The 18,883-nt window shown below is 30.8% G+C and overlaps 2 protein-coding genes across 2 annotated transcripts in view; one reads left to right on the forward strand and one right to left on the reverse strand.

Annotated features, from left to right (window-relative positions):
• The first annotated feature begins 367 nt into the window (after positions 1 to 367).
• LOC123706371 (protein brown-like) lies at positions 368 to 17,205 on the forward strand. Its single transcript, XM_045655622.1, has 12 exons — positions 368 to 520; positions 3,034 to 3,160; positions 3,450 to 3,498; positions 3,594 to 3,774; positions 4,294 to 4,443; positions 4,847 to 5,085; positions 7,179 to 7,334; positions 8,000 to 8,105; positions 9,710 to 9,934; positions 13,360 to 13,495; positions 13,900 to 14,106; positions 17,022 to 17,205. Exons 1-12 carry the CDS (start codon positions 506 to 508, stop codon positions 17,201 to 17,203), a joined length of 1,773 nt encoding a protein of 590 aa, XP_045511578.1. The 5' UTR covers positions 368 to 505; the 3' UTR covers positions 17,204 to 17,205.
• Positions 17,198 to 18,883, reverse strand: part of LOC123706356 (protein scarlet-like) — a 55,044-nt gene continuing 53,358 nt past the window's right edge. Inside the window, exon 12 of the mRNA XM_045655610.1 lies at positions 17,198 to 18,126. Coding sequence (XP_045511566.1) covers positions 17,738 to 18,126 — 389 coding nt within the window. The 3' untranslated portion in view covers positions 17,198 to 17,737. The remainder of the gene's footprint in view (positions 18,127 to 18,883) is intronic.

Raw genomic sequence — 18,883 nt, forward strand, 5'->3', positions numbered from 1 at the left:
CAATAACGTCACGTGCAGTTCTTTAGATGCATGTATGCAGTTCCGTTGGATTTCAATACACCATAATATAATTATAATATATTACCGATATGTTTTTTATATGCTGCGGAATTTTTGCCTCGTTACTTGTGTAATTAGTTGATCATTCATATACATTAGGAATGTAATCCACACAATATTTCTTTATAAGTCCATATTAACAGTTTTGCCTCAGTAACAAGCCATAACAGTATTCATAAAATATTACCAAGATACTGAATAAATTCCTCCTAGTTGACAAACAAAGAATTTGTTTATAACACTCAGTAGATAATAAATAACTCAAGATTTAAACCAGTCTCATCTCGTCAGTACAGGGAGATGTTTATCAAGTGTTATCAGTTATAATTATGTGTCTGATAATGCAGTCTGTGCTTGAATCACGTAAATGGCACGCGACAAAAACTTAGTTTGATTTCATTTTAATTTGTTTAATTTCTTTTTTAATTTGTTGTTTGTGTGCGATATGGAACTGAATAAGGTAATTTTGATTTATTTGTGTGTTTATAATGTGTAATTGCGTGTATGTTTGTGGAAAACTATAATTTTAATATATTTGAACAGTGAAACATTGTGAGTGTTGATACAAAGCGGGAAGAAACAAAATTTCAAAAGTTATCTAGGATATTTCGCGACGTGTTACTGCATAGTAAAGTGTATAGTATTGTTTGTATTTAAATGTGAGTAGGTACAAGTGATAACTGCGTTAAAAACAACCGACTTCAAACTTGCACTTGCAACATTTACAAATACAGACAAAAATGCTCATAAAATAAAAACTGCTGGGCCTATCCGAATAAAATTTTTATGGGACCATTTCGACACCATACCGCATCGAACAAAAAAGAATCACGTAAATCGGTTCAGAAACCTCGGAGTAATCGGTGTACATACATAAAAAACATACCGGCTGAATTGATAACCTCCTCCTTTTTTTTGAAGTCGATTAAAAAAGAAAGCAGGAAAAGCGTTTTCTTCAAGTAGAGCGTCTGATGACTTTTCTGTGCTTATTGAAAACAACTATACGCGATATGCCTTCAATATGAATTCATTCATTCATTCATTCTACATTAATTTGGGGACTTTCTTCTATTCTTATTATAAATAAATAACATTTTGAGCTGTATATATTATAACTCATAGATGTTTACAGTGTTTTTGTGAAATATGCAGTGTTATCGTCTGAGCTAATATAATTTTACTATCTTATTATTGCGTTACTGTGAACCTAAGAAGCTACTCTTCTTTCACATATTGTTTTGTTTACTTTTTTAAAACATAATTTTTTATTTACGGCCTGGCCTTATTAGCTTTTCTTAAAAAATATAAATTGTTGCAATTAATAATCCTCCATTTTTCTTTTGAGATCATTTAACTAACAGTCATAAAAAGCGTTATGATTTTTTTAACACTTCTATTTACCTATATAACTACCTACACTAAAAATACAAAGTCATATATTATACAGGTGGTCTTTAAGTTTAAATGTATCAAGCCTTTGAATTTCATACGCGATACAAAAAACATTTTTTTATAGATCGTTATAATTGGCCTATAAGATTGTTTGATGGACATTTCAATTTAGTTTTTTAGTTAATTCACAAGAGTAGGTAATTTCTAAGTACTGTATTACGTGTCAACTTTAAATTGCTTAAAGGATGTTGTACAACATCAAATAGTTAAAATATAACGGTGCATTTACATCAAACGAACATAGAGCTAGAGCTAGAGTAAGAACATTCTTTCGTGATCTTCACTACATAGTATAAAACAAAGTCGCTTTCTCTGTCACAATGTCCCTTTGTATGCTTAAAACGGATTTCGATGCGTGGAAGGTTTTAGTATATAATTTATTAGGTTTTAGACAAAGCGGGCGAAGCCGCAATCGGAAAGGTAGTTTAGTATAAACGAAAAGTCGTATTCAGTGTTGTTCAGTATTAGAACATTGCGTAGAATCTTTTCGAACGCACTAGAAACAACGAAGGATGCTCTACGCCTGTTTATCCAAAAGGATTTGACATAGTTGGGTTAGAATGAGTATTCGCTCGTTTGATGTAAATTTACCGTAAATAATTGTTTTCAGCACAGATTAAATATAATCTGTGCTGAACTTAATTATGAAAGTTAAATTGAATGTGTATATTTAACAAAATTCAAAAGTCATATACATAAAGAACTACAGAATAATACACAATTTTCTTAATATATTCAAAACCTCCGTTCAAAAGGTTCTTAAAAAATAAGTATAAAAATAATGTGTATAAGCCCCTTTATTATCTGCTCAATACTCGACAGGCTAACAAAAACTTATCATTTGATATGGCCATAAACACGAAAAAATCTATTCATAAACATTCAAAGAATCATCAATTGAGATTGATTGATACGTACAATTTTACTGACCATAAAGGGAATGATATATTTCAACAAATACCTAATAGTTTAATGGTGGATTTGGGCAATTAACTTTATAGGGGGCCAGAGACGGTCTTAACTTAAAATTTGTTACGGCCCGATGAGTTAAGCTATGTTGTTTTTATTTCGTTTTATAGAAATGTTTCTGGAGTAATTAGGTATAGTATCTCAACAACAATGTTGTGTTCTGCGTGTAAAACGTCGATAATAATATCTAAGAATTTCAAGAGGGATTTGAGGGTTATGTAGAAAATTCAGGCCAAGTAAAAAACATACATATATATGAATAATATGACAGATGGACGTTACAATAAATATAAAAAAAAATCGTATTTGTTCCATTTTTTCCGAGAAATTCGTGGTGAAGCTTAAGCTAGAAGTTAGTTATGGACCCTGTTTCCGCATGCTTTATAATATTAAGTTTATGTGTAAAATTATTAATTAACGGAGAGCCCAGTAATGGTGTGAGTGTTGATGTAACATCAATTTTGTTTTTATTAATGGTTCGATAATGGCGCGAAAAAGAAAGAATTCAAATTTCGAATTACATTCATTCTTTTGTTTATTTTTTGTTTATAGATAAATGACGAAATACATGAAAGTGATGTTGTAATAAAAGTGAAAAATTATGGAGTCTGGACACCCGAAGAAAAATCTTGGTGGCGGCGGACACCTTATAAACACAAAACGGTTATACTGAATGATGGTATTTAAATTCGTTTTTTAATCATAAACTTTGTAATTTTATTTAGTTTAAGGAACATAGGATTTCAAATTAAAATGGTCACAGGTAAAATAACAAAAATAAAGTACAAATGAAACTGATGGAAAGTCGTTAACATATTAATTGTATAGATAAGTAATGCATGAAATAGATTTAACAAAAGTTAATTTTTAATACATATAGAAGAATAAAATATACTTATGTTAGTTTTATGTAGCATTGCGTGTTAATTATTTTATTCTTATAAAGTTATAACCATTATAATCTTTAGTTTCAGCATGTTTTAAGACTGGCGAATTCACAGCGGTAATTGGACCAAGGTAAACAAAATATCTTACAATTACATATGTTTTATTCTTTAACCGATATACAGTTGAATTATTTATTTATTATTTCAAACACTTACCTATTTCAGTGGTGCCGGCAAAACAACGTTTCTAGTTTCCATAGCTGGTAAATGTAATCTACCGTCTTCTGGTATAATAAATGTCAACAATGTCAATGTCAACAAAATGCAGCGAGGGGTTGTGGAAGTGGTCCCGCAGTTTGATGTCTTCATGGATAGCTTGACGGTCTACGAGCATTTAGTTTTTATGGTGAGTCGAATGGAAAAAAATGACGGTTTAATTGTAAGTAGATGGAAGAAGACGGCGGTTTTAGTGAGAATTTTTGAATCCTTGGTTAAAACTTACCTATACATTCAATCAAAAATTACACAATAATATAAAAAATGTCCTGTAAAATATCAAAAGACGGGCAGTTAGAAAATATTTCTGAAATGGTTGTTTAAATCTTGATACGATATTCGAAGAATAAGTTTTAACCAAGGATTGAAAAATCAGCCCTTATTAAAACATGGATCGTTGATATTTTATTTTAAAAATTAATTAAGCTATATTATTACACACAAATCTCACGATCCGTAAAACTGTAAAGTTTAGAATATTATAATCACATCACATCTTTTCTCTTGGCCTCTTTCGAACAAATCATGTGCAATATTCCTTTTTTGAAAATGTTTTTTTTTTTATTTGCATTAACGTTATGCCTGGAAATAGAAGCGGTTTTAAAATAAAAAATTTAATTAATTATTTCACGAATATATGTTGTTTCAGACAGAAATGAAATTAGGAAGTGTTAAAAAACTACAGAATAGAAATATTCTAAAATCCTTAATCCAAGAATTGAAATTGAAGGCACTTGAAAATAATCCAATTTGTACGTTATCTGGCGGTGAAAGAAGATTATTGTCTCTGGCAACATCTGTAAGTATTTCGAATGAAAAAATTTATGAATTAATTGTTAATAATTCAGGTATATTTATTCTTAAAGGTTTTATTTTTAATTCGATTTAATCCAATTTTTAAGTCTTTGAATTTTTTTATAAGTTTTATTTTTTATATCATTGACACAGATTATACTCCTACCATAGACAATGACTCATATACAAAGTTATAATTTCGTTATTTTTTTAGAATTTCCTTTGAATTCATTTAAAATTATTCGACGCTTTTCATTTCATTTTGTAATAAAATAATAAATTGATAGTATGTAATTTGTTCATTGTTTCTTTTGAATTGATGGATTTCTATTGAAGTGTATTATTAAAATTGATAATTTAACAAGATTTTCATAGTTCATTACAGTTATATTTTTTTTCGGTTTTAGTTACTATCAAGTCCTCTTGTATTAATATGCGATGAGCCAACCACAGGTCTGGATAGTTACAATGCTTTACTAGTAATTGGCGTTTTAAAGAAACTCTCAAAAGGCGGGAAAATAGTCATATGTTCTGTACATCAGCCATCTTCGGATTTATTCAAAGAGTTCAACTCTGTGTGTTTGATGTCGGAGGGAAAATTGGTGTTTCATGGAACACAGCGGGAGTGTAAGGAACAATTTGAGAGGTATTTTTAGTATAATTTTTACGTTTTTATCCCATTTATATGGTTAAATGACTTCTCTTTTGTAAGATACATTGTAAATGAGAATTATTTATAGAGTTTTCAAATTTCTGTTTTAATTTTTTTCGGATAAACATTTTCTCTTAATTGTGCTTTTGCTGAAATATTATTGGGTAGGTACGTTGATTTTATTGCAATATTTTTTGTGGTTGTACGTAAATTGACAAAGTTATATAAATTGCTATATATAGCATGCCTTGCTTTAAACAATAGGTAGGTAGGAATAGAAAAAAAACTTAAGTAAAAAATTATGGGTGCCGATTATTTGATTCTACTTTTGATTAAATGATAAAGAAGTTTTAATATGACAAATAAAAATATGAAAGAAATGTTTAATTAGAAACTAAAGGTGCCGCTCGCGCTACAGAAAACTTTAATTTTAATAGCAAATTAAGGTGCTACATATTAATGGAGAATATTAATAAAAATGATATTTTAGCGGAAACGCTCGCGAGCGGAAACAAAACGAGTTATAATTTTTTTTATTGTTTCTTCAAATTAAGCAATATGCTACCGAGAAGAGTTTAATGTTGTAATCTATACATATAATAAATCTGTAGAAGGGTCAATTCTGTACATTGAAAATATTGAAAAAATAAATAGCAGGGGGTGTTACTGGATCGATACCAAACCCAAATATGTGATTAAAAAAATTTTTGTCTGTCTGTCTGTCTGTCTGTCTGTCTGTCTGTCTGTCTGTATGTGAAGGCATCACGTGAAAACTAGCGGTTCGATTTCGATGAAACTTGGTATAATTATACCTTATTATCCTGGGCGTAAAATAGGATACTTTTTATCCTGGAAAAATACGTAGAAAAAAATTAATCTTAATTTTTCAGTTTTATCCATAGACGTTGTTCCGTAGAACCGCGAACACACGTTGCGTATTATTATAGGCCTAGCCGTATTTGGGAATTGGGTCCAATAGATATTTATAAGATGTTATTGACAGAGGTACCTACTCAAAATGGAGAAATAACCATCCACGCGAAGACCGACATCCGCGCGGACGGAGTCGCGGGCGGAAGCTAGTTATTAATAAAAATATACTATTATTACGAAATACGTAGGTACTTTCATCTTTCTTATCTATACTAACATTATAAAGCTGAAGAGTTTGTTTGTTTGAACGCGGTAATCTCCGGAACTCCTGGTCCGATTTGAAAAATCCTGTCGGTCATAAATGGTATAAAATTTAGATTACTATCAATTTGTGTGTGTCTGTGTGTGTGTGTGTGGCTATGAAACCGTTTCGTTATAAATTTAATATTTGGTATTTATCTCGTTTGTTTATAATATATAGTAGGTAGAGTTTATTTTTATACTTTATACCTATACTAAAATAAAAACATTTATTGTCGTAGTCTGAACATTTTTTTTTTTAATTTTCATGTGGTATGTACAATCATACAAATTAAGTACATTTACAAAAAAATCCATTTGATGAAGAAGAAATATATAAGCTGCTAAATGCTATTGTTAATGTGAATGTCATTATAATTTAATTATTGTTTATATATTGACCTTTAAATCCTGCTTTGTTAAATTTATTCTAGCACCGAATTCTTTTTGAATGCATAATATATAACTTTTGAATAATTTTGTATTGATTATACATACTTGTTTATGTTTATTATGTATATTTACTTATTTAATGCATATAAATGGGAAAAGGAAGACAGGTTTTAAATTTTTTTCTATTTACAAAGTCAATCATGAATATTATCTAAATGCAAATTCTAAACTTAAAGCTTTAAAAAAGCATTTCAAAATCGATTGTCTATTTTATAGATCTATTTTACCAGTAGAAAGGAATTTAGGCATTATATAATGTTAAAAATTGTATTAATAATGTAATTAATACCGTGGATAAATAACCTCATGTAGAAGAAAGAGCGGGTCTTCTTGACACAGGTTTTCTCTTAAAATTACCATGAGGAGGGTCCTCATGGTAACTCTCACTCCGTATTCTGTAATGTTGTTTACGAAATAAACCATTCTGGTTCTATTTATGTTAAAATTGTGACACATTCCAGGGTAAACCTCAGATGTCCAGTTAACTTTAACCCAGCGGAGTTTTACATTAGAGCCGTATCAAATACCAACAGGTGTATAAAAGAAATTATGGAAAATAACCGACACCCTTCGGTTTTTGGTAAAACCGGTTCACTGACAGTGCCGCAGATACACACGTGAGTTTACATTGTGTCGGAACGATATAATGTCGTGTAGGATTTTTCTTTTGTCGTGTGATTGTAGCTTTTTGATGTAAAGGGGCAAAAAAATAAAAATAATATAAATTTTTAATACTTATTATGAATAAAAATATTTTATTATTAAATATTTTTTTGAGAATTATTATAAATAATCTTATTTTGTAATTTTTCCTCGTTTGTTCCTAATAATAACGCATTCGATTGACTTAGATTAAACGTACTAAGTGTATGTATTCATTAATAATAATTAATATTATTATAACTCTTATTATACATTTGCATCAATTTTCATCCAAATAGATTCAGACCTTTTTTATATAAATCGTACGTACGGTCGTTATTTACACACTTAACTTACCTCTTACGGATAAGAAATGAAATATAAAATACGTACATACTGTATACAGGTGTGCATGCGTGTTTTCTAGGCACATTTATTCAGAAAACTATAATAAAAAATTTCATATCTACCTATGCATAGAAACAGATACTGTCGTATATTTTCCGTTACTTTTATAGCCTTTATAGCAAATGTAATAAAAAACTCGACCGGAAATCAAATACAACCTACACGTGCTCTACGTCATCTAATTAAGTTTAAAAAATAAATAATTCCAATAATGATTTTTTATTTATTTTAGATGCCAAAGAAATTGGTTTAAACAAGTGCAATTAATGATTTGGAGGTCTTCTCTATCTTTAAAGAGAGAAATGAAAAACTATGTGTTTCAGCTGTTTATTTGTACGGTGGGTAATTTTTGTTAATTATATGAAAGACTAGATTTCCGCGCGCGGCTTCGCCCGCGTTTTCAAAGGAAAACCCGCATAGTTCCCACTTCCCATTCACATGGGATTTCCGGGATAAAACCTATCCAAGTTAATCCATGTTAATCCAAGTTACCCTCTATATGTGTGCTAAGTTTCATTGTAATCGATTCAGTACTTTATACGTGCAAACCATACCTACATACAAACCTTTCCTTTTTATAATATTAGTATTGATAGTATAGATAAAGTTAAACCCGAAATTTTGTGTGAGTGTTTCGGGTCATTTGTAACAGGATGGCGGTTCTACAGGGGTCTTAGTACGCAATGACAAAAAGAAAAATGATGGTCAGAACGCTGATACCGGATACCTTAAGATACTGTAATATTTTATATAAGAGAATCTTAACATAAAATATTTTGAAGAAGTATTTTTGTAAGTGAAAGTTACTCATTATAATTTATACCTACTTATCTAAGAGAGTCTCATCTTTTGAATTTCCTACTCGATTATCATGATATTTTTTGGTTGGCAAAAACCCCTTAATATAATATATATTCAGCCTAGAGATAGACAGACAGACAGACAGACAACGAAGTCTAAGTACTAGGGTCCCGTTTTACCGCTTCGGTACGGAACCCTAAAAACTACATCAGCCTGATTAGTTCCCACTCTAACCGGTAGCGACATTTATTGGTTCTAAGGAATTTTAAATGCCTATTTTTATGATAACGTAGCAATTATTATATTGAATGCTAAGTGGACTTGTCTGTTGAATTGCTTACAAGAACTCATTAAAATCTTTCTGAACGTAAATGATGTAACGATTTTTATTTATTGCATAAAAATAATAATGTTAAAAAAAATGTAGTTAACATAACTAGGATCGGTTGGTGGTCGAAATTCCTTCGCATTCTAACAATTCTGAAATGAGTCAGCTAAAAATATGTGATATAAATTTGCATAATATTATGTTGTACGAATAGAATATTAGTATTTATGCTATATTTATAAAGAACCCACAGAGATGACCCACGTAAAGATGCATAAAAACTTAACTTGAATTTTCAATAAAGGCTGTTAATATAGGTTGTAGGTACCTATAGGCTAATATAGGCTGTTTAATATAGTTCTGAATACTGAGTATATAAGTTATAATCAACTGTATTACTGTTTAGGGTTCTATATATAGGATACAAATTGACTAACATGCCGCCCGAGTTAAATAAAAAAGCTTTCAACGTGACATAATTTCCTATAGCTTAACAAATACTTAACAAATAAATAGCTTAACAAATACTTACATATTTTAATATTAGTATGAACAATTTGTTTGAATCCTTTTTGAAGTGACTTCTTTAGGCGTGTTGAGAGTAAAATTTCAAGGTCATAGCAATAGGTACCGTCACCGTCACGCCATGAAGTAAGGCGACGATTTTCGTATCATAGAATAAAAAAATTTCGTACCATAGAAGTATCACTTCTGACACGTATGCTCGGTTCTTTTTTGTGTATGTATAGATTACATTATGTATTATTTTCCTGTGTGTATGTATAGATTTATACGTTATGTATTCCTTTTCAGCTGATATCCTCCATAATAATAGGCACATGTTACGTCGGTATCTCGGGGCGGACACAGCGCGGCGTCCAAGACATGAGAGGGTTCCTCTGGCTCATGTGTTCGGAGGTCTCTTTCAGTCTGTCTTATGTCGCGTTATATGCGTTTGAGTTTGACCTCGTGCTGTTGAAGAGGGAGGTGGGAGTGTATAGTGCTTCGGCTTTCTATGTGTGCCGGTTTTTGACGTTGGTGAGTAATCTACACTAATATTATAAAGAGGAAAACTTTGTTTGTTTGTTTGTTTGATTGTAATGAATAGGCTCATAAACTACTGGACCGATTTTAAAAATTCTTTCACCATTCGAAAGCTACATTATCCACGAGTAATATAGGCTATATATTATCACGCTAAGACCAACAGGAGCGGAGCCACGCGGGTGAAACCGCGCGGCACAACTAGTGTTTAATAATTTTTTAATGTGTAAAATTTCAATGCTGATTTCTCTATGCTAGGCATCATGTGTACGGAGATCATACGGGTGTACCGTTCTTTGTATCGTTTTCGTTGATTCTTTGACAAAAATTGAAGTAGCTTGAAAAAATAATTATGTGTGCGAAAATTGTCCTAAAAAAAAAGGATTTGCTAGTAGGTATTCTATAATTACAATAACTTTACAAAAGATAAAGAGGATTTTTTATTTATATTCGTAAAGTATTTTAAACGAAAAATTGGTGAAAGTAATAGTTTTTGCATAGGTATATATATTATATTAAATAAGTAAGACTATGGTGTACACTAGTCTTATCATTTCATAATCGAATAACAGTTTTATATAAACAAGCCAGCTCATTAGTAAAATAGAAACACCATGGATTGCGCTAATTGCCGCGTGAATACATGAATGTTTTCAAATAACAATAATGATTACAATACCATAATACTATTTTAAATTTATAAAGAATAGAAAAAATTTGATCACGAGGCGGGACTCGAACCCGCATCCTTTCGCGCCAAACCGGGGCGGATGCCTAACCAACTCAACTTACATATAAATATTATTATCTACTACATAGGTACTTATTCTACTATTTCTTACCACGAACTATCCAAAAAACAAAGACCATAGAATTCAGTTTAGCCACTGTTGAGTCATGAGTGGTCCATTCAAATAGGTACTTATTACAACTCCATTTTTTTAGAATACAGACAAAAAATTATTACCTATTAATAAATATATATCTTGACAAAACAAAGCACAGTTAGAAAAGTTGTATAACAAAAAATATTGATTGAATACACAGTATTTCGGTTCAGCATCTACTAAGTAGATTTTTTTTATTTGAACAGCAGGTGCGGATTAGTTAGTAGCTTACCTACGCTTGTCACTTGTCAACCCACATTGTTATTTACTATACAGCATGTTCATAAAATAACACGCCTACAGAAGATAAGCAGTAAATGGAATTATTTTACCGCTATAAATAAGTTTAGATAGAAAGAATTCCATTTAAATTCCTTAAAATACTGAAGTTACATTTGTCTCTACTATTTTTAGCATATCGACTTGTTTAATCAGAACCATCAATTTTACGGAAATTATAATGTCTATTTGTTTTATAAATTATTATATAATCATTAAATTAATAAACAATGACACAGTCTCTCGTGTATTGTGAATTTTTTTATATCATTAATATTCAATTTTTAAGTAGATAGACTCTATTTTTAGGACACGCTGTATCAATAATTGAAACAAATTTATCTCTTGGACTCAAATCTGTCACTTTTACACTTGATTACAATAATTTATTAAGAAATCAGGTTGCCGCGAGCTCTATTTTAATGAAATCATCATTAGGATAGGACGATATTTTGTATTCTTATTTATATTAAATACAATTCAATAATTACATAATAGTAAATTATAACTGTTCTTTCTACTTATCATAAAATTAAAAATCTATAATTAAATTACATGTAATTAAATAGTAATGCAATCTATTTGCTAGACTTTCTCATCATGATTTGCTACATCAAGTATTCACGCTAGCAATATTGGTTTGACACGTATCATTTATCATATGAAATGACGGCTCCCCGCGATGCAATGTACTTAAATTAAGACTAGAATATGCATTTTCATTGCAGCTTGATAAATAGTAGATACTGCGTATATTTACATGAACTTTAAACTTAAGGTATATGTAAAATATCGACCTTATAAGCCATTGCTAATATTATAAACAAGAAAGTTTTTCTGTAGTCTCGTCTATATTTAACGCGGGCTTTCATACCACATGACCGATTTCGATGAAATTTGAATTGTATGTCTATATTTCATAACAATATAATTCAAGTTTCACAGCTAAACCACATGACCGATTTCGATGAAATTTGAATGATAACATAATTGAAGACCCAGTGTCAAACATAACCTATTTCTTTATAAAACATTGACTTCTTAAGTAGAAATAGGGGATGAAATTGTATGAGCGTGGTTTTTAGGAAGGCACAGCCTACTACTTATAAGAAGGCATATCTACCTACTTATAAGTATTCAGTACAGATCAGAAAGGTGTGATTATATATTGTCTCTTTCCGACAAAAAAACTGATTCGAAATGGAATTAATAATATTATGTGACTCAACATCGATTATCCTGTTGATAGATTTAGTTTAATTGGCCTGTCATTTCGTTGCCATCTTGATTTGGTTTTCGCGTGAGCGTTACAGCCGATAAAAACAAACTAAACTCTTTAGTAGATCAAAATTAAGAGATCATTACTAGTAGATACCTATCCTATATCATACCCAATATACAATGGTTTTATATCTATAAAAAGTATGTTTATAAATTATAGATATTCAATATAGGTAATAATTAATATTACAAATAGAATTTAAATTATATTTTTTAACTAGCTTTACGTCGCCTGCTTCGCTCTTGTATTCAAAGGAAAACCCGTATAGTTCCCGTTCCCGTGAGATTTTCGGGATAAAAACTATCCAATGTGGATTAACAGTTACTCTCTTTGCGAGTGCCAAATTTCATAAAAATCGGTTCAGCAGTTTTTCCGTTATGCACTAACAAACAAACATACAAAATTTCGCATTTATTATGTTATAAAAATTGAATACCGGTAATGTTTCTGAGTACTCAATGCTTCGATATTGGATAAGTCAGAGTCTGGTATAGTTACTTCCGTGTCTATACCATTAGCAAGGCAATTTATTAGTGCGCTAGTGTAAGTGGCGTCTTAAAAGCACTTCTGTGTATTTTGTACAGAATTGTACAATCAATTATTTCCATTTTAGTCTACTGTTTGCTTGCTGTTGTAAAAGGAAGCATGTTTGAAGTCATTCGATTAGTCTTGGGTTTTGAAACTGAATTAAATTATTCTGAATTAAATTATTAAATACAAGAATTTCCTATTTAAATTAATAAAATTCATATTTCATTTCATCTCAACTACTTTGTTAACAATTTACCTATATGCACAAAGACAATTAGAAACTAGCATAAAGTCAAAAATGTAAAAAAAAAATATTTTTACGAACGAAAACGCTCACTCCAATTCATTATCTTTTAATTGATTCGTAAACCTTCTAAATTCTAAGTTCTAAATTAATATAAAATTTATATATAAAATACAAAATATTACTTATTCCACAGATGCCTCGATGCCTAGTATGGCCAGTTGCTTACGTCATTATAGCCACACTCGCTATCGAGCTGCCGGATCACATTTTGACAGCTGTCAAATTCGCTGCAGCTCTTATTATAACGGCAATAGCTTCTACAGCTTATGGTAAGTAAAATGTATTGAAAATCTAATATTAGATCTCGAAAGAAAACTTTGATAAGCAAAAAAAATATCAGTAAAGAAATACCATTGTGTAACTTGACTAAAATATTTTTTTAATGAAAATAACTATTTTTAGTTTAGCCGCAACACAAAATTAATAGACTGCACATTACGTAGGTACTCAATGTTTTTGCGAATGTTTCTTATGAACTTCCAATTTTATTTCAATCATGTCTGCAGGTTAATTAAAGTTCGTCGAAAATTGATTATTTTAGTTTGTAATTAAAATAACTGGACCCAACGCTTATTAAAATAGTTGACTTCATTCTTCATCATTTTTTTTCAATTCTTCAAAGTTGCTTATATTGCAAAATATGTATTTCATATTTAGATAGAGAATATTCTAGGTCTTGGTATGGGAGCTCTATTCATTTCTACTGGAGTAATGGGTGACGTCATGCCTTGCGCTGACCTGCCGCTATTCATAATGTCGGGAGCTTTTCTACGCTTATCATCGCTTCCTATCTGGCTGTATCCTTTGAAGTATTTCTCGCACTTTTACTATGGTATGGACGCCATTAGTAACATTTATTGGAGGCAAATTGACGAAATTGGTAAGCTTGTTATTTTATTTCTTTGTAGGTTAAGTAAGTTACTAGAAGATATTATGCAAAATACATGTTATATGGAACGGGGCTTTATTAAACTATTTCTTCTGGACTATGAATATAAGACTAGAACCTGTCGTTTTATTTTCCATTTTTATTAATTACTGTATTACAGATACAATTAATTTACTACAAAAGACAAAATAATACCTACTTCCTTCTTACTACTTGCATATTTTGAATTTTCTAATTTAAATAGACAAATGCATGAACTTATTCTATAGCGAATGTTCTATCAAATATTATAAACGCATAATCATAACCCATAAATTATATCCAAACAGCCACCAATGAATTTTCTTCAATAAATAATACCGATCACACTCGATAAATTATAGACGATAAAATACGCGCCTACAGTTGACATAATATCACTAAATAGATGCATTTTAAGATAGTTCTTACAATATAAAATAAAAGCCCACACAAGGCTGTCGTCAGAATAGATGAGATAATGATATTTGTGGAAGCTATGTATTAAATTGGGCTGAGAATGTGAGGTTAGAACCGGTTCTCATGGGCTATAATTTTGTTACCACAGTGCCTTTTTTGCCGATTGTCTTGGTAAAAATAGATGTAAAATAAAGTTCCGGACGTTACCTTGGACTTGATAGCTCAGTTCGTTTTTTGTTCACTCTTTTATTGTGTACAATGTACATGGTATTACGTGACGATAAATAGATAAATGCATGTTTGTTTTCGGTAATTACATATTTTGAATGTTTGTGTCGTTGATTTTATGTAATGGATATTTAGGTTCTAATTTGAATGTTGAAGACTTGATTGATGCCTGTTTTTGTGTTAGTACACCAAATGAAACAGAAGATGGTCGAATGTTGCGATTCATACTTATAGTCTTAGAGAAATGAAGGAATTCTATATTAGGATACTATTCCATATTTGGTGACTTTCCTCTACAAAAAATAAATTTACTTAACTATGCAAAAAGCTATATCTAGTAGTTAAATGATAGTTTGTCCAGGATTGTTTTTTAATATGTTCGTTCAAATACTTTCTTCATACTGTAAATTTACATTTTTGTGATAAGATGATGCTCAACTATGAGCTATTCGTAGCTTTCTATTCCTCTGTTTATATGTGTTAGGTGCATTGTTTCTTTCCATAGAAAATTTTCCATTGTTTTTAAATTGTAAATGATGACTTGAAAACAAAGTCCCACATCTTTTTACCTATAAAGTATGTATTCAACTAAAATAGATAGGGTAATCAGCATCACATTAATTTTATTAGAAGCCGGTAATGGAATGCCGTCTTATATGAATGGATATTTGTTTAAGTCAACAATAAAGACAGTACTATGATTCATGAATCACAGTTCAATAAACTTGAGGGTAGAATTAAATTGTTTCACAATTGTTACGCAATGCTTTTTTAGTTATCACAAAGTTTTTATGGAGGACTTGTAGGTACGCATGTTTTTGAGTTCATTGTATCTATTAGCTTCGTAATGTATCAGATTGAGATGTATGTAGGCTAGACAAGTAAGCAGGTAGCTAGTAACAAATATCATAGTTAAATTCCTTTGCAGTTGTATTTTTTTATTTGTATGAGAGTTGCTTAAATTTATTTATTATTTTAGGCATGATGTAGACTATATTAGTAAAAAAGTTTGGTTAATTTCCAATATCGTCTGTGTTCTGTTTCATATAAGTAACTAGCGGTCCGCCCCGGCTTCGCCCGTGGTACATATTAACGTTTTCTCTACATAAGAACCATCCTCGTACTTCAAGGAATATAATAAAAAAAGAATTATCGAAATCGGTTCAGCCGTTCTCGAGTTATGGAATTACAACGAAAAGTGGCATTGATTTTTATATATTAGAAGATATAGAGAATTTAAAAATGTAAGCTACCTAGCTTATATGATATAAGTTATATCGGTACCTACATGTCTATATATATATCTCATACCCTAATATGGATTTGGTTATAGGCTGTAAGAAATATAAGTATTTAATGTTACTAACAATCTAGTACATAATAAATAAGTACTATTATATAAACAATGATACACCCTTGAGTTCTTTAATTACTAAGACATTTCCTTGATCAATGTAAGTAGTACTTGTACCTAAGACAGACTAATGAATATCCACTTTAGCTATAAACGACGTAAAATCTATTATATGCCCAGATCCTACACTTTACCATGTAATTAACATCTATATGCAAATTCATTGTTTTATGTAGAATAAAATATACTTTGTTAAATATATTGTTATTATAAATACTTATTTATTTACACTCATATTATGCTCATGTTAGGTTAATTTACGATTCCTTTTAACTTGATAAAAAGAACGTACATTTTGACTCTTTAATTTGTGGAGGTCTGTTATGTTGGACTACAGATTGAATCTCCCGAGTTCAAGTCACAGATCTGGTAAAAAATCACGTTATTGTCAATTAAATCCGAAGTATGTGGCCGTAAATCGAAATGTACGAGTGATTCAGCGGACAGGTTCGGGGGCGGTCAGATCTTATAATTTAGAGTGGTCAGTAGTGTGTATTTTGTAATAGGAAACACTACATAGAATGTTCGCTTAGTACGTATTAATTACTAGCTGTGCTCCGCGGTTTTACCCGCAGTGCTCCGCTTCTGTTGGTCTTAGCGAGATGAAAATATATAGCCATAATATAGATAATATATAGAAGGTGTTATATAGCCTTCCTCAATAAATCGGCTACCTAACACCGAAATATTTTTTTCAAATCGGACCAGTAGTTCCCGAGATTAGCGCTTTCAAACAAACAAACTCTTCAGCTTATAGCTTATAGTATAGACTATAGATTAAAAAAAAACGATCCAGGATGCAAAATTGACGTGTTTTTATTTTCAGATTGCCCATCTAACTCTACCTCTGCTTGTTACAAAGATGGAATGGCTGTGCTTGTTGAAAATGGATATTCTGAAAACTTCATTTTCGAAGATTACATGGGTTTTCTTTTCGTCACAATTGTATGGAGTATAATTGGTTTTTACGGACTCAAAAGGGAAGAAAATAAAGGCTACGCGTACTGAAACAGTTTTTTATTTATAAAAGTATAAATACAATATAAAATAGTATAGAAAATCACATAGAAATTGAGTATCATTATTTATAGATATGGAAATTATGACACATTTTGTACATAAGTGTAAAAAAGAAAATAATTATTTCTAACCTCAACCATATTATTTATTTTGCCTACGAACTAACAAATCGTATTACTTAGATGATTTTGTTGCATTGTCATTATTTCTAACTAGAATTTACAGTGCGAACAGTTAGTTTAATTATAATGGTACTTATTCTACTATATTACTGGCGTCTGTAATGTTATAATAACATAATTATTTAATTCAAAATAATCATAACGTAATTTTTAAGCAAAAAGTTACCAGATATTTTGAAGGCACGACGCGGATTAAATTTTAATTCGATAATTATGTCATTTATTTTATTCACTATGTATATTAATTACAAATATAATAAATAATTGTATACATAATTGGTTAAACTGTTCACTGACCCGTTCGCGTATTAATAAACTTTTATACAAAAATAAATAATAATCAATAGACGGGCGTGCCTCTGCTTCTCCTGATGACCATTATAAAGGCTATAATGTGACAAGTGAGGTACATAATGCCTAAACACACGCTGTTTCTCCAAAAGTGTTCTTCGGAAAAGCCGAATCGCTTCAACACCTCTGAGCCTGTCTTAATACAGGGTATACCGGGGACGTTAACGCATTTTATTTCGGTGATGGAGTTCCATTGTAGGATAGATACTGATTCTGTGCCATAGTAGAAGCAGGAGAAGTAATGTACCCAGGACAGGTACTTGCTGACGCTGGTCAGGTTGAGGTAGATGCCGGAGAACATGATACCCACCAGGTCGAAAGGGACCGCGAAGAGAGCGGCGGTTTCCAGTTTGTCGAACGTGGCGGATAGGAATGAACCTGTAATAAGTGTTTGATCATTTAGTGGAAGTATAAAGAGTAGGTATACAACGTCTTGATACTATAGTTGCTATGTTTTCTTTAATGAGTGACGCAAATCTATACATATAATAAATCTGTAGAAGGGTCAATTCAGGGGGTGTTACTAGATCGATACCATACCCAAATATGTGATTAAAAAAATTTTTGTCTGTCTGTCTGTCTGTCTGTCTGTATGTTCAGGCATCACGTGAAAACTAACGGTTAGATTTCGATGAAACTTGGTATAATTATACCTTATTATCCTGGGCATCAAATAGGATACTTTTTATCCTGGAAAAATACGTAGAAAAAAATAAATCTTAATTTTTCCGCGCGGACGGAGTCGCGGGCTGAAGCTAGTAAATAAATATAAATAATAATAAATATTTCAGGACAGTTTACACACACGGCACAATCTGATCCCTTACTAATATTCTAGGAGGTAGCAACGTTGACAAGTGAGCATTTTAGTATAGTTGGTTCTTTGATATGCTGTTCCTCTTGCTATTTCGGTTACAGTCCGGGCTGTCTGGCTGGGCGCAGTGGTTGCGTTTATTAGTGCGCATCTTATCTGCACAGGAAAATATCCTTAATTTAAAGTCATTTTTTAACGCGTAATTTTTAATCGTTTGCCTTTAGATAGATCCATTAGACATACCTACATTTTTTATTGCAAGACGTGTTTTTCGTTGTTAAATAGGTGCCAGACGCAATTTTTATTTCAAAATAATTAAAA

The sequence above is a fragment of the Colias croceus genome, chromosome 1 (genome assembly GCF_905220415.1).
Source record: "Colias croceus chromosome 1, ilColCroc2.1".
NCBI lineage: Eukaryota > Metazoa > Arthropoda > Insecta > Lepidoptera > Pieridae > Colias > Colias croceus.